Raw genomic sequence first — 20,810 nt, 5'->3', positions numbered from 1 at the left:
AACGATTTCGCAGACTTGGTACCAAGTGTTACAACTCAACTTATATTCTGCGATATGAAATGATTTGGCAGCAGGTTTGTAGCTCAATACCTTCAATAAAGATGTTCATTAGGCTTCATCAAGTTTACCCAGACGAACTGTAAATCCACGTTCCTTAGTGGACCATTCAATTTCCTGGTTGCTAAATTTCGGGTCGATCTAGTATGTAGCAACGACTGTTTGAAGCCAAACTTGATGGAGGTTCTTCAATCTATTTGCTGTTATACTCTCTTGGCTGGGGAATGCTATGCAAAGGGATGCTATCAACGAAAGGTACGAGAGGGTGGGTGAAGAAAACGCCCTTTAAAACCATGAACATGACTCCTCAATAGTAACGCCACTTTGGAGCCCATACATCATTCCTCAATTACATTTTTATTGATTCATTCTCAATATTGTCGGCTGAGTAATCGCTAAATATCATATCATTCATGATATTATACAGTTATAGTTAATAATAGTAACGCTCTCATGAGAAGTTGCTATTTCGAGAAAATGATATCTTCTAAAATACGTTATGCAATTTTTAGACACGATGAATGCATTGTAAAGTTTCCCAATTGTTGGACGCTTATGAATGTCGAATGGACTATTTCTTAGTTTCTACCTACAACAAACTTACATCGACTGACCACTTGTACTTGAGGCTACTCTTTGTGTAAAAGTAAAATAAGAGGAGGTATAGCCCGGTGTTTTAGTCGTTATCTCATCTCTTTTCGACTAGCAGGAAAAAGAATGGAAAATAAATTTTCTGATAATTTGGCACGTTTCTCCTTAAGTGTTTATAATTGTTTTATCATCTCTATCTAAGAGACGATGATCTATCGTCTCTTGCTAAAACTAGGAAAAATTACTATTACTATTAGAAGGTTAATTCGCGCTGGAGACCAGCCACATAGCTGAAATGGCTATCCTGCATAAGTGCATAAAGCTTTCCTATGTGCTGTAATAAGGAAATAAAAAAAATATGGTCCTAAATCCAATGTCAAGTCGCCGCTCTCTTGTAGGTGACAACGGAGGAGCCCAATTGTAAAAGGTTGTTGCTGGTAATGTACGCCTATCATGGTTAAGGGTGTTTCTCTACAAAACGATCGATACATTAGTTTAAGTAAGTATCCCATTTAAGACATACGAGCAGATAGATACAAGCAGATAGATTACTTGGTTTGTTTTTAATATCCCTTAGCCACACCTGGAAAGTTTATTTCCACAGTTTGAAAAGCTGATAATATCAATAGGATCCGCTAATATCTTTGCATCTTTCCGAGTCTTTAGCAGTTTAGAGTTTACAGATTAGTTTGTTGTTGTGAACAATGACCTCTTCTTCTCTGTCGTCGTTGCTCAGCATGGTTCTGTCTTGATACAAGGTTTCCTAACGCTTTTCTAAATTCCTGCATTCGTATGGCGTATACAAGAGGATTCACAACAGAATTGGCAAAATATAGCACAGCTATCACACAATGAAGATCAACGTTTAAAGCACTGTGCCATTTTTTCATTATATCTTCTGGCATGGAGTTGTGAATAGCCCAGGGCAGAAGGGTTAGAACGGAAACTCCAGTGACAATGAATAATGTTACGGATAGTTTCCTTTCTTTGTGAACTGAACCATGATGATGTGAATGAGGGTTGCTTTGAACATTAACGATGATAATGATATAACAGACTGCTAGGACAAGTATAGTGACAGCACTAAATGAGGCCCATGCGTACCCAAATGCTTCTTTTGACAAAATACCCATGACAATGGCTAGAGGGAGAGTTATTAACCAGCTAGCGATCGTGATTTTAATGTAAACCCATTTTGTGATCAAGCAATGCCTGAAGGGAAAAAGTGTTGCATGTAGCCGCTCTAGGGATATGAAGGAAAGATTGACCTGGGAAGCTATTGGGAAGGTGAATTCAATGGAGCAAATAAGAAATCCTGGCCAGGTGTTATCTTTATAAACCGTATCTTTGTGGTAGATGAACAGTGGTCCTGTCACGGCTCCCACTAGCAGATCAGCCACAGTCAGGTTCATTATTAGGTAAGTGCTGTGCTTGCGAAGATGGCTTATTCTTGCAAAGGCGATAATTGTGATCGCATTGATAACCGATGCTACAAGAAACTCAGAGATTAGGACTGAAAACCAGGCAGCGTCTTTAGTAGTTTGAAAATCTTCAGTTTCCATTTCTTTGTATGGAAGGAATAGGAGTCTTCTTGAAATTATTACAGTCCAACTAAAGATATAACGAAAAAACATATGTGACTATAATGCTTAGTCTAGGGGACTTAAACATGACGATTTTATGATTTCATGTCAGTCCCGCTGTCCTCAACTTTTAAAGAACAATCATGAATTGCTTTTCTTATCCTAACATTATCAAGAATGCATGAAAAATGCCTGATTCTAAAAGAACTTCATTAACGCACATCTTAAAAATGCATTTCGAAAGGATAAAATAAAAACTCATTAATACTAAGCAATTTTTTGTCAATTTATAATCGCAAAAGGTGGTTGAAAAAAGAAAATCAAAGACTTTATACCGAATGAATAATAGCTTGTCACTGACAATGGAGGAACAAACCTCATCAAATTGCGCTAAAAATATTACTCGTATCTTCCCAAATAGCAAAAAAAGTCTCTTTAATGTCTCAATTGACGTTTGAGTGATAAGTGCTTAAAGAAAGAGCAGTTTCGCTGGTAAGTGCGGTGAGGTGACTTTTTGGAATTATTCCGCCTTATCAGCGAATGTGGAATATGGCGCGACGGCCAAGCAGAAGGCCATATGTGGGATATACTGTTCAATAAATAACGCTATTTTCTGCTAAACATGAAAGAGAAACGAATGCTAGTAAACCAGCTTTAAAGTTAATCTGATGATTGTATAAAAATGTAATGTTCTTCGAATTTTGTATTGCTATAATATCATAAAATATTTCCCCTTTTGAAGTATAGCTCTGATCATCTGTCATAGTAAACCTGAGAATACAGGCCATTAAAGTGAGAGCACATCAACTCCTTTTTTTTTTTCCCTGATAAGACTTGGGAGTTAAATTACAACTCCATAATAAAACTCGATTTTTATAGCGTTGCATTTATTGCTGTCAAAAAGTGCTTTATTTTTTTGAATATGAAAAAAATAAAAGCGGAAGTATTTGCTGGCACATCTTTAGAAACCTCTGTATTGTTTTTATCAGGATTGATGAGATGAATTTTTGTACCAATAATGCATCTCCCCTTGATGAGTGGCTTAATATTCCTCTTCGATTTTGGTCCTTTTTTGTGTTAGTATTGTAGTTTTACCGCCAGAATCTACCAAAACATGACTTACTCAAGCGGCAGATGTGCTGAATATCTTTTAGTCGGCTGCCCTAAGAAACAGAGACGTTCCTTGCCTAAAAACATATTCTAAAGTTTCATTTCTGTTTCCTCTTTCCTGGTGGACAAAAACTTCACTTACCTCTTGACTTAAACCTCAGCTAACACGACTTTGCTTGGAAGTTAAGGTGAATCTCCGCGTTGGTAAATGTCCGTCTGTTTCTCCGCTTTTGTTCTGATGGGCTCCAGAGGAAATTCAGTCGACTGATTTGCATCAAATTTAACAATATGTGAAATGTTAAACAGGGTTAAAACAAATATCGCCGAACATGTCAACTTTAGTCTCTAAAATTAACTGAGCTGAAATTGGAATTTTCTGCTGACAGTAGATATGCTACAGTGGCGCAGATATGTCATGAAATGGTTAATGATGAACTTTAAGACTAGGAACAGTTGTCAATATAACAATAAGCGGAAACGTCCTCGCACCCAATCACATTCCCTTATTGTAAAACGGCGAAGTGGAATTGTGGGCCTTTTGCATTCGAAACATTGGCAGCTTTTTCCTTCCTGACCGACGAAGTGCAAAGATAGCCGGGAAGAGAGGGAAGCGGAAAAAGTAACTTGTTAAAAAGAAAACACCAGCTTTTACTTTCGATAAAACTCTTTCCTTGTCAATAATTTTACGGTAGAACCCCTTCTCACGGTCACCCGTTTCATATGGCCACCTGGTTAGCACAGCCACTTGGTGAATGTATAGTGCAACCCTATAGACCGTTTTCCTGTCACGTAACGAAAAAATAAATCAAAAACTATTCAATGGATTAAGTCAAGAAATTGTAATGTTATAAGAGATAAGTAAAGAAGACACTTCTCTAAGTTTTAGGTCTCTGCGTTTTCCCAAACTTCGGATATTCGTCGAAGTATTTTTCGCAAATTTACAGACCCCAGTATGGAGCCGCCATGTTGTTGGACCTCCGTGGTCCACCAATATGGGGGCCGGAAAATAGTGTAAACAACTGGAACTTACTTTGGCTATCTAGTCGACTGATTATCTGAACTGAACCAACAAACATTTACACACGCGCTTTTCCTAGTACTTTAACTCCTAAAATGGCTAAAAATCACGAGTTAAGTGTATATTTAGGAAGCGATAGAGCACTCAAGAAGTAGGGAGACACACTCGACTACGGTTCATGTTTCCCCTACACCTCTTCCGTGCTCAACCGCTTCCTGCGTGCTTTACAACAGAACAGAGCACGGTAGAAGCTTCGATCTTTATTTGTTAAATAAATATAGATCTCCTTATGCCTGATGAAGATAAAAATTTTCTTGGCTCTTTAGTTTTGGATTTTGGAATTTGATGACGTCACGTGAAAACGATCTATTAATCCGGGCTATTCCATGCATAGTTGTTACAAGGTAGGACTTTCCGCGTCCCGACTATCAACTAAACTGCGGTTTCGGTTCCCCGTGGGCTTAGTGTTTGAACGGAATAGAAACTCTGAGAGTAGATTACTTAACAATTATCGAGGCGATAACTAACAGAAGAGGAGCTCAGCGCCAAGTTAGTTATAATCACTTCGTTTCCAAGAAAGTGGAATTAAATAACTGTTTTATGAATTGTCAATCCACTGGATAATGTGGACATTTCAGTTTGATCTAAATGAAGCGACAGTACAAAAAGACGGGAAAATGTGCCGCGCATTGCTTACCGTTTGAGTTAAATAAAGCTTCTCGGGAAAGCAAACGAGACACAGTTTTGTTCCGAAAAATTATTCACATAATTACGTCCAAATTTGTCTACGGTCTGGAAAAATGCGACAAAGGATAAAACGTTTAAGGGAAAACTCGAAGTAGTGGTATTTCTGAAAATTATTGGCCTAGTTCAAGTCAAATGAAGCAAGATTTTAATTGTTTTATCTGTAACAAAAATTTCAATTGCGATTGGTTCTCTACGCGCCTCTTTGTCACGCAATCGGCGAGCGTTTACGTGGGTGTCCAATTCTTTTCATACAATGTCACGCAGTAAAAAATAATAATTCTAATACCATTCAGTGGATAAAGTCAAGAAAATGTGACATTATAGGAAATAAATAAAGAAGACACTTCTCAAAGTTTTAGATCTGTGCGTTTTGTCAAAATTCAGATGTTCGTCGAAGTATTTTGCACCCCCTCAGCCAGGAGGGGTGGACAGAGCACTTCTGGCCGCTGGGACTGTCTTTGAGCTGTCTGCGGGTATCGTTTTGCGAATACGCGTTCAGATATATATTTCGAGAAACGCGATCGTAGCTTTATGTCAAGCACCGCCATAATTCTGAAATTCAAACAGCGCTGGTTTCCATTAGTAATAGCAACTGGATCGAGTGGAGTGCTCGAAATTCACAATCGGCCTCGCGCTTTGAGCTCGCCGATTTGAAATTACTCGCGCGATAACTCTGTGAATTGTACATCACTCGGTCAAATTACTATTACTAATTACGTGGCTGTCTTCATCAGGACTACGGACTGTGTTGATCAATCACCCAGAATCGGTCGAGTTCTCTGAATTATACGAAAGGACAACACCCAATTGTAAGGTAACAGTTTTTACTGGAGTGTTAAACTTAAATTTATACATAAAACCTTTTTTCAGTAACTGAAGTGTAGAAACGATGATCTATCGGTTTTTTAAATCTTTCCGTGAATTTTTGCTACTTTTCTAATTCCTTTCTTTGGTTTTGTTGCACATTTACAAGCCCTTTCAATTAAATGTTCCGTATTAAACTCTAGGTAGTTGGGATAATTTTGACATTTTGTGGCTTTTTGTATAGCCTATCATTTCGTCTATTTCCACGATAGAAAGTTTACCAAATAAGCTCCTTTCAACAATTTTGTTTTTTCCGACAGAGCTTTCCCTAACATGCAAAAACTTTTGAACTTAGCGACACTTGCCGCACCTAATGGTCAAACACAGGTATAATGGCTATTAACCGAGATTCAGTTGAACCAAAGAGAAAGCTAGACATGCATTATTCGAGGTTTAGAATTTAATAATTTTGCTTAGCCAGACTCAAATATCATGGTGACAGAGGTTCCCGGATGCTGTTATTATCCATCTTGTGACTGCCAACCCCTCTCCATTTATATATGAAACCGAACTATATAGAAAAGCCAGTCGAAATCCAGGTCAGGCGTAACTAGAATCTGGCCAGAGGTTTCTGAAAACTCTCTTGCTTTAATTTCCTCCATTTACCCATTTTTTGTTGTAGTAATTTCTCCATTTTTAATTTCTTCCATTTATCATCACAAAGGTAGACTAGTTAGTTTAAAGTTTAATAAGCTTTATCGGGAATAGAATGTATATGATATGATGTGTATCTAAAATGGTGAAAAAAAAAAAAATTAAAAGAAAAGGAAAAGAGTACCCTTGCGAGGCGCTTCCCAGAATGTTAGTTCATTTGGCGAAACGATATTAAACTTGCACGAGTCTGCAACCCAGTTATTGAGATCAGTACCAACTTTGAAACTCAGGATCGATCTTGATCACAGCGGTGGGAAAGTCTAACTTGATACTGTAACAAATTTGCTCAAGACAGTTGTCTTTATAGTGTTAATCAGTTTCACTGTGTAATTCTTTGATGGAATATTACGTCGTATCTTACCGTAGTTTTTACACCGCTTATTTTTTTAATAGATATTCCGTGTTTTATTTCAGTATTTTCCTAGCTCTATTTTACTGCTGCGTTTTCACCTGGAATCATTTATAAAATGTTTATCACGTCAATAGCAGAGTAACGTGGAAATGTTTCCGCACTTCATGTCTGTTGTTTAAAGTTTACGGCATAGTATGGAGTTGTAACGGATTCACTCTGGTGGGCTCCGTACTTTTACAAACAAGGTTTCTTATGGCTTTTCTAAACCCTTGCATTCGTATGGCAAGAGGATTCACAATGGAACTCGCCAAATAAATGACAAAAAGCACAGCATCGATATCAACCCCTGATGTATTGGACAATTTTTTCGGTAGATCGACTGGAATGGACTTGTAAACAGCAAGGGGCAAAATGGTGAGAACGGAAGCTCCAGTGACCATCAGTAATGTTACTGACAGTTTCCTTTCCGTGTGAATTGAACCATGATGTTGTGAATGAGGACGTCTTTGAACATTTACAATGATAATGATATAACAGACTGCTAGGACAATTAAAGTGACAGCACCAAATGATGCCCATGCGTACGGTAATGCGCCTTGCGGTAAAATGGGTAGGACAATGGCGAGAAAGAAAGATACAAGCCAACTTCCAACGATGATTTTAAAGTAAAGCCGTTTCGTGATCAAGCAATGCCTGAAGGGAAAAAGTGTTGCATGTAGCCGCTCTAAGGATATTAAGGAGAGATTGATCTGAGAAGCTATTGGGAAGGTGAGTTTAATAGTCCAAAAAATAAGTCGTGTTAATGTAAAACCATCGCTTTTTTCATCTTTGCAGAACACGAACAGTGGTCCCGCCACGGCACCCACCAGTAGATCAGCCACAGTCAGGTTTATTATGAGGTACGTACTGCGCTTGCGTAGATGGCGGATTCTTGCGAAGGCGGCGATAGTGATGCCATTGATTATCGATATGACAAGAAATTCAGTCATGAAGACTGGAGACCAGACTGGAGTCATTTCTTGAAACGGAATTCAACGTTCTTTCTGAAATGGCGTTCTAGTATTTATTTGTGTCCTGCTAAAGTCAATGAGAATAACAATAATAATTATTAGTAGTTTCGAAGGCTCAAACATGACGTTTTGATTATGGATATGACAAGAAATTCGGTGGCAAAGACTGGAGAATCTTCTGCCGTCATTCCTTGAAACCGTATTTAACGTCTTTCTGCAATGGCGTTCTTGAATTTATTCAATCGATATCCCAGCTAAAGCGATTAAAAAAAAAAAATGATATTATGAAAACATGCTTCAGTATGTGTAATTGCTAGTTGTAGTTTAGACTGAATAATTATTTCACGGATTTCAGACGACATAAACACATTTTGCTCGGATGTTACTGTTTTGCTATAGAGAAACAAGCTCAATAAAAAAGCAGTGTTGTGTGACAATATATAAGCCATGAAGAGATGGGCGAAATTTTGTGCAGCTGATTTGATGAGCATCCCTTTATATTCAAATTGGGCTGATGAGTAATACCTTATTCCGGTCGGGAAAAACAAATTTTAACAATATATGGAAAACTGGTTGAGCAAGCGTTTCTTTTCGATGAGAAAAAGGCTCATCTCAGTGTTCTCATTTCTGCTCCTCATGTGTTTGCCGACGGTTGTGTATCTAGGATGTTTAATATCGCCTGTTAGCGAGGAGACTTTATTATTTAGGAGGCTTATTGCTATTCCCTATTGCTCAAGGAAGCTTTTTTAACCCGCAAACCTATTTTCGTAGTAATGATTCTGTGAAATTTAAGTTTTTTTTTTTTTAAATTTTACTGCGTTAAGTATAAGAATAACGCTTAATTATTCAGCAAATACTTTTTTCTGTCAGCGAAAAGCTTATCCACTACCGGAGTAAAACCGACAGTAGGCCATCTGCTGGAGAGCTTTTCTTAATTCGTGAAACTGCTAATAAACTTGAGAGTTATATGATCTTAAATGGCTCGAATATGCACCAAAGTAAAACGGAGTTAACTTGGCAATTTTGTATTCCGTTTACTCGGACGGGTTAACTAAGTTGTAGTATAAAGAGCCTGGCGATCTGTTGCATAAAAACAGCCAGTTGTGATAATCTTGTAGATAACTACAGCCATTCATCCATGCAATACTACCCCCTCGTCATTTTAGGTGCTACATTTGTCAAGATTTTGGATTTGCGACTAAAGTTTTTCGCAACCCGACCAACGTATAATCCAAAACACCAGACAGATACGCTGAACTGGTTTGAGAAAATTCTTTGATCTGAGTTCTTTAAATTCTCACAGAAAGATAGTAAACCCCCCTTTTTCGTTAAGCATTCCCGCTTACCTTGATACACAGCTTTCTCCAGAAATTAAAAGTATATATATTTCTACATTGGTTATTTTCTTGCTGTTCGTGTTTTGTTTTCGAGTCCAGACGACATTCAGCTGCATCAACCAAAATGGAGAATATGTACACACTTAATCTTTGAAATTGTCATGCAGTTTAATTGGGCTTAAAACGGAATTTTATGCAAAATTTTCTTGCTTGCCAATCTGACAATTTAGTCAGCCTGTCATGAAACGATCATCGATGACGTCACGGAAAGGACCAGTTGTAGACGAGACAAGCGGAATAAAACCAGTCACTCAAAATAAAATGGTCGCTTTTGTTGGCGATGGCCTCAACTCGTCAAGTCAGCAATTTTATTTTAGCGAATTGTTATCAGAGGTGGGTTGTGCCGGTTTCCTCGAGACAGTGGGGTCAACTATATAGCAAAGCACGCAAATAGAAACGAAAAAACAGTCAGTGAAATATACTATAGCTAGGAATTAGGCAATCAAGTGTTAATCCAATTTTGGTTCAAAATTGTATACACGAAACTTCCGAAAGTAACCACCCTCGTTACTTTCGGAATAGGCAGCCTTTGGGGCTCGTTACTTTCGGGAAGTAGTTACGTTCGAGAAGTCGTTACTTTCCGACTGAGCTCTTTTTATAAAATAAAAGATGGAAGCTGATTCTCAAAAAAAGTTATTAAAACATGAGATACAATTCATCGTGCAGTTTAAGTGTATGTTGCTGCCACATGGGTAGGCTGTTCATGTGTAGACTGTGTTGATAGTGCATGGTCGGCAGGGAAAGCAAGTCACACACAAAACGGTTTGTACTTTATGACGCACTGCTATGTTAGTTCGCTATAACAACATCTCAGTACGCTGGTCAAATTTTCAACTTAAATTTGGCGAAACGTTCCTCTAACTACGCTCCTGTTGAAAATGATATTAATGTGAATCCAAGTTTCCCATAGTAAATTCCTGTAGCTGGATGAAAATTCTTCGAGTTTTGTTTTAGCTTTTAACACGGTGCAGCATTAACTAATGAAGCACGAATAGACATTTTACAACGTTGCGAGGCAAGCGATGCCTTTCCTTGTTGTAGAGTGCCTTAAATCAAATTACCGTAGATAACTTTCATCTGACTATTGACTGGAAAAATAAATATATAATTGAATCTAGGTCTCACAATTTTCGGAGGATGACGGGAAGTAACGGTGGGGGAATTCGTTGGGGGTGGGATCGCTACTTTCGGCGGGTTTTAGGATTTGTTAGAGGCCGTTCCCCTTCCCCCCCCCCCCCCTCGCGGAAGGAGGAGGGGGTCGTTACGGTAAACGTAAGTTTACGGTACATTTACGGAAGATATGTAGACCTACGTTCTTGTTTTGACGCACAGCCTGACTAGTCCCAGGTCCTAACCCCCATCGGTTTTTTAGCCAACCGCAAGGGAAATTTTACGTTTTCAGATGGCTAAATCGCGGTGAATAAAAAACGATATCCATTTTTTTCGATATCTATATCATGATATCACGTAGATACCATCAAGCAAATAAAATAGTATGTCACATACACTTTAAATCAAAGGTGTTAACTTGTCTATTATTAAGTTACAGATTAAATCAAAAAGCTCTTAAGCCAACTCGTGATATTTGTAACAAATGTTTCATGTAAAACATATTGCAAGGCTAGTCAAAAAATTTTGAAGAGTTTGTACGTTGGGTGACATAGAATAAACTTTAAACAATTATCAGTTTACAGCTAATCTTTAAACGTATTTAGGTGGAACACTTCAGCTGCTTTGATTGTTACTTCTAACCTAATTTATTTTCCTCTTAGTATGTATTCATTAATATTCAATAATTTCGTTTTAATGTATCTGTAGTCTCTCCTCGTAACTGTTGTTAATTATTATTTGTAACACCGTTAGTTTATTAGTTGTCTCTAGTCATTGTTGTCAATTTTAGTCTCTTTAGTTCTCTTGTTGCCTTCAGTTGTATTTAGTCGTACCCAGTTGTATATTAATAATTCTTGTAAACATGACCCGTCTAGATTAGCTCAGCTATCCGCGGGCATGTTATAACTGTAATTTTAATTTGAAAACAAAATAAAATGTATGTATGTAATGTATGTATGTTACTATGTACTGATAAAAAGGAATTTTAGGGTCCGGTAATACGGGCAACATTTTTCTTCAACTTGTCTCGCAACAACGTTGCATTGCAAGTTGAAATACATTGTTGCGCGTATTACCACGTTTGTGTCCAACTTGTCTCGCAGCAAAATACAGTGTTGCAAGTCTGCGGAATTCTACACGTATAATTGGTCAATCGTGTGTAACTGAAGATAGCGCCTTCTTTCATATAATTTAGCGTTTCGAGGAACTTCAACTTCGACTTGGCCGTCATTTTGCTCTTAATTCTCCGTGCCAGCGAAGTTCTTTCAGTATGAAGCTCAGTGTCTTTTCAGATAGCCAGGCGAAAAGTTGCATTTTTGCGACAATTCTTCCAACCCTTTTGCCTCTTTTACTGCTTGTTTTGAAGGGACAAACGAGGTGTCCCAAAGACCATGATAGCCCTCGAGGTCTTTCTACAGGCCAAATTGATGACTTTCCGAGAGTTACTGGTCTACTTGGAATTAAGGCTTGTCTTCACCGTCCCGTCATGTTTTTCGTTTTGTTTTTGCCCCGTTGCCGCGCTTTACGACAGCCAATCACAAGCGTTGAATTCAAAATTGTTGCGAGACAAGTTATAGCTTCAGTGGTAATACGAGCAGCAAAACTAAAATTTGTTGCGGAAAGTAGAACTCGTGTCTACTTTGCGCAACATTTTGCCTCAACTTGCAACACTCTATTTTGCTGCGAGACAAGTTGGACACAACTGTGGTAATACGCGCAACAATGCGTTTCAACTTGCAATGCAACAATGTTGCAAGACAAATTCAAGAAAAATGTTGCCCGTATTACGAGACCTCTGCACCCTCCTTGAATGGGGTAGGAATAAGAATACTAAACATTACTGTCTGAACAAATATCCTTTCTTTTTTAACAATCCAACTCATTATTTCGTTTTATTTTTGACATTCAGATCAGTTGAACTATTTTGTTTCTGTAGATATTCTTGAGTTACCATCCCGTTTATCTTAACACGGATACAACTGCATTTTGGCAGGGTTAATAAAATAGGTCCGCAGTACGTACGTGTGACTTACAAGTTATACTTGTAATTAGGATAAAACTGAATTATCATGCAAAAAATGACAGACTGAAATTTTCAGGTTGAAATAAGTACTAATAAATGGCCTGTAATGGATTTCAAAAATAAGCCTCAACTATCAACTCAAAAGTGAACTTAGTATATAGGTCAGTGATAGTAGTATAGTAATAGTAATAGTATTCTTTATTGAAGAGGGCGAAAATATGAAGTATTTTGGAGAATAGGGCGCACATTACAGAGAATCACTAAGTGTAATCATGTGGGCTTCCAGTAATTTACTTTTATCTTACTGGTAGTCTTGATATCGTAAATGAGATGCTACTGTGCTGTAAATGTGCTTGCTGCTTCGTTCTAACACGAAATTAATGCGTGACGTTTTATGCGACATGACTTAACAATGCCTTACGTAATTAATTGATAACATCGTTGAAGCCAATACTACTAGTCGTAGATTTGAGAGACACCAATGGGTATGTAAATATTGTTCTGTGTTAATGTATATTAATCCCGGCATTTGTTAACTATAATTCTAATCTATTAATAGATTTCGAATACTTTCCTGTAAACAAGATGAATAAACTGTGAAACATTTGGAACCTTGGCGTTTCTTGCGACTAGCAGTACAATTGCTAATTTGCGAGTATTTGAAACTTACTGCTTCAGCCTATAACTAAAACGAGTAGTAGGTCTTGATAAATATATTCCAGACCAAAGTTAAAAACAAGAAATATGAATTTTTCTGTAGGGTTTAGCACACTAAGTGTGAAAGTCAGCAAAATCAAGAAAACCTGCAAAAGATTAACTGATTCATTGTATTATACAGAGGTCCTGCGGCAAAGCAATCCCAGTGAAATGTAGGTAATCAGTCAGTTGGAGAACATTTGCCATTTTTTGTGCTAGCTGATGAGATGAGATATTTTTGTTACTGGAGTGTAGGTATCTTTCAATCAATCAATCAATCAATCAATCAATCAATCAATCAATCAATCAATCAATCATTCAGTCAGTCATACAATCATTTAACCAATAATATTTTAGTTTCAAACTTATAAGCTCACACTCTATTAAAGTGTAAATCACAATAGCTCTAAACTGAGTGGATTCCCAAGAAGGTCTGGTTCTTGTTATGAAGCCCGGAAAGAATTAATGGCTATTCCATGAGCACAGGTTTAATATGAGACGATAGATAGCCAACGAGGCATGAAGTATTCAGTTAGCTATTATTATTTCATATCCAACAAGTGTGAGTGCAATAAACTTTTTTAAGAGGAAATCCGATAGGAAATCTAGCAGTTTCAGTTTTTGGTGGACAAAAATCTGTTACCAGAATAATCTTAAGTATATTAAAATCCTTTTTGCAGTTTCTAAAAGCTAAAGATATAAATAATTGTCTAAAATAATACCAAAAACAATTTCCCATAAGAACTCGAGAAATTGCTCAAAAACAGGTAAAATTTTACGATTGTTGTGTTAGGTTAAATGAAGTATTGTTCAAGTTAATTACTTGCCAGATGCATGTTGGTTATTAAAGATGGCGTCTTGAAGTAAACACGTGTTGTTCACTGAAGACTACTGTAAGCCCTAATAACTCGACAATCATCAGTGTCATTTGACCAGTACTTTCAAGTGCTTCATATGAACTTCAAAATTTGTTTTCGACATTTGGTGTCGTTAGGAATGATCTCTTTTGAGAAGATATTTAAGTCATTCACACAGAAGTTTGCAATATGATGCAAATAATCTTGGTACAAAGTTTTTGTCCACTTTTTACTCGAACTTCAGGTGGGTTCCTTCTTATTAATTAAATTATTCATATAAACTTACCATATTTGTAGAGCAAGGCATAATTGCTGAATGATATACCGTTATGGCTAATAATAAGCCAATGAAAACTCAAATTGAATTATCCAATGATCCAGTTTTAAATAAAACCGATTGTATTAATGGCTGAACAAATTTAAACAAGACAAAGCCATACAAATCCGGGGGGCGTGGACAGGGAATCCAAACTGCTTCTTGCTCGCCTCGTGTAGGCAGGCTGTTTTCTCTATGTCTGCGTAAAAAAATGGAAACTACAGTCGAACCTGCACAGCCACCTCTCCACAAAGGACCACCTCTCTGCAACGGCCACTTTTTTCATTCCGGCGGACGTTCACTCTTATTCTAATCTCTCTACAACGGCCACCTCTCCACAACAGTAACAGCCACTAAAACACGTCCCAACTGCCAAAAAAACCTCTTCACAACGGCCAGTTAATCGACAGCTGACGAACGCTGTCCACAAAACCCCATTTTTTATTGGACATGGTCACGAAACTTGATCCATGCCGCAGGTCTTTGGTCTCTATTTCTGTTTGGTTTCTGTCCTATTGATATATTTTGATTGTGTTACGAATTTACATGTTACACTAAGCCTTTTTTAAGATAAAAATGTTGAAACCCAAGAAAATATCGGTGTCATATTTCACCCCTACTGATACCGCTCCATAACTGCGACTTTCCTGTGTCTCCAAGGTGGCCGTTGTAGAAAGTTTCGACTTTATTACCGTTAATAAAAAAAACCCCACCCTTCCTATTGAACTTTAAAATATAGGTATATTGCTCCAGGTTTTTGGTATAGCAATGCACCAGGGACATGACTGGGATGGAAAAAGAAGGCCTAGGAGGCACTAGTCTTAAATGGGTACGTGTTGAGAATTTACGTACATATTCACTCCTGTTACCGGTTCTTTTTTAAAACTATACAGTTGAACCTCCACTATCGGTCACCTCTTCACAGTGAACTCCTCTCTACAACAGACACATTTTTTTGTCCCGGTGGACAGTCCATACATTCGCTCTTATTTTTGCCTCTGAAATGCGCAAAATAAGGCTACAATTGCTGGTTTTCAGTGTCACGCCATTCAAAATAGTTCAAAATAAAAATCAAAACCGTTCAATAGTTTGAGTCCAGAATCTGGGAAATGAAAGAAAGTAAATATGCAAAGACTCTCGCCAAGATTCTGGTCACAGCAATTTTTCTTATGCAAGATATGCGGAGAAATTTTTTACCCAAATTTATAGAGATTTGTATGGAGACGCCATGCTAGTGCCCATCCGTATGGGCACCAACATGGCGGCCGGAAACCAACAGAAAGATCTGTCACTGAGTTTTGCTACAAAAGCGTGAATTTATCCCTCGAGGAACTCTAAAACATTAAAATATATTTTTTTTCTAAGACATTAACTGTTCAGATAGCTAAATTCCCCGAAATAAGACACTATTTTAACCATCATGACGCCGTTATGTAAATGCCGCGTCACGCAAAAGCTTTGAAATTCAAGCGTAGTGTATCACAAAACCAAGAACCCATTCGGAGCGAAACTTTGTATGAATATTAGTTTTCAGCTGCTCTTATACATCATTAAAGTAAAATCTCAGGAAGATCAATAGTTTTGTAGTTTGAATTTTAGTGACGTCATGTGAAAACCAGCTATACATAATGCCTAACTATTTTATACCGCCTAATTATTGATGGGAAGTTCGCTAGGTCAATAATTGTGAATTCTCAAGGTAAAATGAAGGAAAATTTTAGCTCTTCTGAGTGTCCGATTTTTGGAAAGCGCTCATATTATTGTCTATATAGTTTAGCAGAAGGCAACAGGGGTGAATACGTATGTAAACTCACACCACGTATCTAAGATCTGATGCCCTCTAGGCCTTTTTTGTCCTTTTTGTATTCCAGCCCTATCACCGGTGCATTTCTATTCAAAAAGTACGAACGACAAACATGTATTTTAAAGGTAAAGAGGAAAGGTGTTTGCACAACTTTTGTGAACGCGGTAATACTTTCCATTAATCTACGTAGACATGCCGCGATAGCAGGACCCGCGCACGGCTCTGTAAGTTCGTCGAGTTCTGTCCTCTTGCAGAATTAAACAACACCCCCTTCCCCCTACATCCTTCAATTTCGTCCAAAAGTGTTTATTTAGGCTGACAATGCGAACCACGTTACTTGCACAAGCAAACAGTTTCGCTGGCCGCCATCTTCACCCACTTTGGACACTTTGCAAATGGCCGTCTGTCACGCAATCCACATTTGCCGGATGGTCTGAACTGGGACCACCAAACAAAGTCAAGAACTTATTCAACTAACACCATGACAATTATTCGGAGTGGCCAACAGAACGGCGAAGTCTTGGAATTTTAAAAGAGAGCGAAGCCTGGAAACTTTGTAAGAAAGAAATCTGGACAGCGTAGTGCGATTGACGAAGAAGCCTTTGTGGTTTTTCTGTCTTGCTGCTTACGTTTTGTAAGTGACCGCGGACGACTGTTGGAACACTCCAAGAAAAATGATGTCACAGTATGTGTTTTATTCAGAGGTATGTACCATATTAGCTAAAGAAACGAACGATTCATTAATAAATCCGGTGGTAACAGACAGGGGCAATTGTATCCATAAGAATTGCAAGCACACGGGTAAGAAATACAAAGGTTGAATCATCTTGCATATTCCACAAGTACAACGTTTCGACAGTTGATCATGAAGTTTCGTCAACTGCTCGCGCTTTGTTATCGGCATTACCTGGTCTCAGACCAGGTTTTCAAGAAATGCTGCGATGAGACGGTTGTTTTTAAAGTAAAGTGTACCTGTTTACGTGAAATGGTTGTGTTCGAATATTTACGCCAAACATGATAGATGCAACTGTAACCGATTGTTTACTCAAACTTCACGTTTCAAAATGTTTATTTTTGCTTAAAGACAAGTTCGGCTGTGGCCATGGGTGTTCCACAAAAATCAAAACTGCCGATATTGAACGAATAATGTGTGCTACAGTTGTAACCTTCAGAAAGAAACATACAGTAGGCGGAAGGAAAATCAGTTTCGTGCGATATGCGCGTGCCGGTGATCGAAATAAATTTGCATAACATTACAATGTACCAAAAGCAGCGTCTATTTTGATTTAACTGCCTTTGTTTTCAAAAGTTAATCATGTGGTTAATCTAAAAGGAAAAAAAAAAAAAAACAGATTTCAAGTATCCTTATTGACGAAAAGGGTTTCCATTCGCTTATTTTTGTTCTTGATGAAGGTGGCTGGCCAAGTTCCATGTTGGTTTCACGAATGACGAATTTACAAAAATGAACCACACGTTTATGCCTCTCGACGGGTTAGTTTTTTCGGGCCGCGGAAGAGACTTTCACACATCATAATATAGAGTATGGGCTTTCAGAAAATTTTAGTTTCGACTTAAAATTCAATGTACCAGTGGGTTTTTGATGGTATTGAAATCAGCTAAAATTAGCCATTTCGCTCATGAGCTTCGATGAAGGTACTTTTATCGGCCAAAATATTTTTAAACTTGGAAGTTTTGCTAATCAAATTAATGCTTTAGAAACAGCAAGGCATGCACTATGAGCTACCCAAAGTATATTGATAGATATCATCGCGTTGATCTGTACAAGCGAAAAGAAAATGCACAATTTTCGGCCATTTTCGGCGGCGTCAGGCAGCTAAAATGGCGATTTTCAAACTTTCCTCAATTTCAAAAAAACTAAAGCGCTTCAGGACCTTTGAATGGTATTTCCGAAAACAACTCACTACAGAGGTTATTTGGGCAAAATATGAAGAAATCGAAAATTTCGCGACTGTCATCTCATTCTCGGTATTTACAGGAACTGGCTCTTAATGTTCGAATTGCATTTCCTCTTCCACCGAATTGACTGTCATTTCGGCAACCTGTTTGCCTTCCATCACACGTGGTGAAAACATAACTCTGTTAGTCTCCAAAACTATTCACTACCTTACAAAACACAATTTTGAGTCTGCCTGGCATACTAATTTGCATGTCCGTGTTTAGTAAAATGACAGAATTCGATTCTCGAACTGTCTTGCTCGTCCCAAATTTGTGGACTGTCAACGTCTGCAAGATCGAAACAACAATGGTTTTCAGTAAAAACAAGAACTTATAGAAAGTTTTTTTCATTACGTGTAGCGTCATCATCGCTTGTATATAATATCAACACATACGAGAAGTTTTCCCGGAAAAAATCGACAACATGCAAATTAGTCAAATTTGAAGAAAGCCTACGGGAGGGGATTTTCACCTATACCAAATGACAAAATACGCAGATGAAGTATGGCAATTTACCTGAAAAAGTTATGTTTTTCTGTTAGTCATTGTAAAGAAGCCAATAAACGCCTGCAACATGTCACAAATCAAGAGTCAATTTTTTACCGGAAAAACTACAATTGTGCAAATTAGGAAATTAGGTTAAGGTCGTGAGAAAGCTCACGCGACAGGATTTTAACTTGCCAAATACGAATTTGCGTATTTTTTAAGACTTTAAGACAGACTGATAAAAAAATAGTTTTGATCTGGAAATAAACTACCGCACTTTAGAGAAAAAAAGCTTTGAAAATTGCCAAGTACACGGGTAATCAACAAGACGGCTTTAACTTTGATGTTTATCGCCTCAAAACAGAAAGTTAAGGTTGAAAGACCCTAAAATAGGTAAATGTGGTAATTGCAAGCAGTTTAGTAGGATAAAATCAGTGTGGATTTGGCGTGTTATATTTGCAGACTGCAGACTAATGTCTATATTTAGGCCTATCTAAATATCACTCAGGTTTGCCGAAAAAGTGCTCAGCTTAGCCCATTTACGGTTATCATTAGCTCTCGATCATGGAATTACTTGAGAAATCTACACCAATTTGAATATCACACCTAAGCGGTAGAACTTAAATGTCTGGTCCGTTTATTTGCATCGCCAAACTGTCATAAATGATAATTTATGTCGCTTCCGAAGCCAAAACCACCAAGATGGTCAAAGGATATATGACTCTTTTGATGATATAACAATCTTTGATATGGAGAGTAAGCCCTTTTAAACAATTTGGTTTATTTCAATGCCGAGGGATAGTTGAAATGTGTCTTTTATAATTTAACTTTCGGTACAACAGTAGTCGACATGCATGACTTCGGGGCCCAGTTTCAGCCTGGTGGCTTTTCCCATTGAGACTGACCGCTCATACATGCTGAAGTGACCGCTTATGCTACATAACATTCGTAATTTTGGTGTGATCAGTTTATTACTTTATTATTATTACCTAAAGAAGCGAGGGATATGTTAAGGTTTCTTTGCATAGTAGATCGCTGAAAGAGAACATAAAAAATGCATGTCATCAATTTCACAGAATGTTTCTATTGTGACTTTCTAGGAAAAGCGGATATAAGCCCATTTAATGAATAAGTAGGTTCCTTTTGCGTTTCTTTACAAACAATCAAAATTTTTAATATAAAGTTAAAATAAAAATACCGTATGAGCTTTGTTGTTTCTACCCAGAGGGCTGTTTCACGGCAAACAGCTAAGTTTGTAGTTTTTTGACTTTTGTTTTGTTCCGTTCCAAGTGTTCCAGTCGCATGAGTGTTTTATAGATTTTTTTGAAATAAATTCTCCGTTTATTGTGACGCACAATAAATGTATTATATAAATGTAATAGCTGTAAATGTAATGGTATGTTTTTAGCTTTAATTCGTTTCTCAGATACGTTTTATCTAGTCGTTCCTAAACATTTTTGTTATTCCGCCCATATGACCCTCCGGATATAAGCCCGCCCCCTCCGTTTATAAGCGTACCCAAAACCCGTTATGAAGTTATATAGGCCCAGGGTTTTAAAGTGGGATTTTACGGTATCTAACAAGCCCAGCCTACTGATTTGTCGTTGTATTTGAATAATTCATTTCATAGCGCAAACTTTCCGATAGAAATAGAAAATGAAACATTGACGGCAAAACACAGCATTGAAACGTCAAACTTTGCGAAGGCTTTTGTAAGTATTAGTTGGTTACGCTGAGACTATCAGCTAGAAAGGAGCGTAGACTGAAATTGATATACCTGGAAAGTCGCTCAGGGTGTTACTGACTACGTCCACGTCATGTCCGTAGGCAAACGGAACTTATCATTCTTAACTATTTTATATTCTCTCGGTGTTTCCGTTTCTTTCTTGGGTGATTCAACGCTCTTTGGATGAGGCACTTTCACTTTGCAGTTGATTTCCATGCCTTAGCTGAAAAATTATGTTGCAAAGGCCTGGATCGGGGTACAATAAGCACTTAATGACTGTTTCCTCGAGACCCTTAGTGTTCCCCGAGCGCGAGGCGACGCCGAGGGGAACTCTGATGTCGAGGGGAAACAAAACTCATTGTTTCCCGCGGGGCCACCAGTCATTAAGTGTTTTGTTGTACCTCCCAACTCAAAAGTAGAAAAAAAACTGCAAAGAAATCGTTTGCTTTACGC

At 37.8% G+C, this 20,810-nt stretch overlaps 2 protein-coding genes and 1 pseudogene across 2 annotated transcripts; all 3 read right to left on the bottom strand.

The window, feature by feature from the left end:
• The window catches only part of LOC149099046 (uncharacterized), a 51,228-nt pseudogene that overhangs the window by 3,644 nt on the left and 26,774 nt on the right, over positions 1-20,810 (bottom strand).
• Positions 1,222-3,766, bottom strand: LOC110058004 (somatostatin receptor type 2-like). Its single transcript, XM_089277865.1, has 2 exons — positions 3,484-3,766; positions 1,222-2,259 (listed from the first exon to the last, which is right to left on the bottom strand). Exon 2 carries the CDS (start codon positions 2,208-2,210, stop codon positions 1,326-1,328), a length of 885 nt encoding a protein of 294 aa, XP_089133991.1. The 5' UTR covers positions 2,211-2,259; positions 3,484-3,766; the 3' UTR covers positions 1,222-1,325.
• LOC110058125 (uncharacterized) lies at positions 7,092-8,257 on the bottom strand. Its single transcript, XM_089277556.1, has one exon. It carries the CDS (start codon positions 7,990-7,992, stop codon positions 7,159-7,161), a length of 834 nt encoding a protein of 277 aa, XP_089133682.1. The 5' UTR covers positions 7,993-8,257; the 3' UTR covers positions 7,092-7,158.

Source organism: Orbicella faveolata, unplaced genomic scaffold (assembly GCF_042242905.1).
Source record: "Orbicella faveolata isolate gen_17 unplaced genomic scaffold, um_ofav_v1 contig_46, whole genome shotgun sequence".
In the NCBI taxonomy this organism is placed as follows: domain Eukaryota; kingdom Metazoa; phylum Cnidaria; class Anthozoa; order Scleractinia; family Merulinidae; genus Orbicella; species Orbicella faveolata.
Note: the sequence above shows the minus strand (reverse complement) of the source record. Positions and strands in the feature narration are given on the sequence as shown.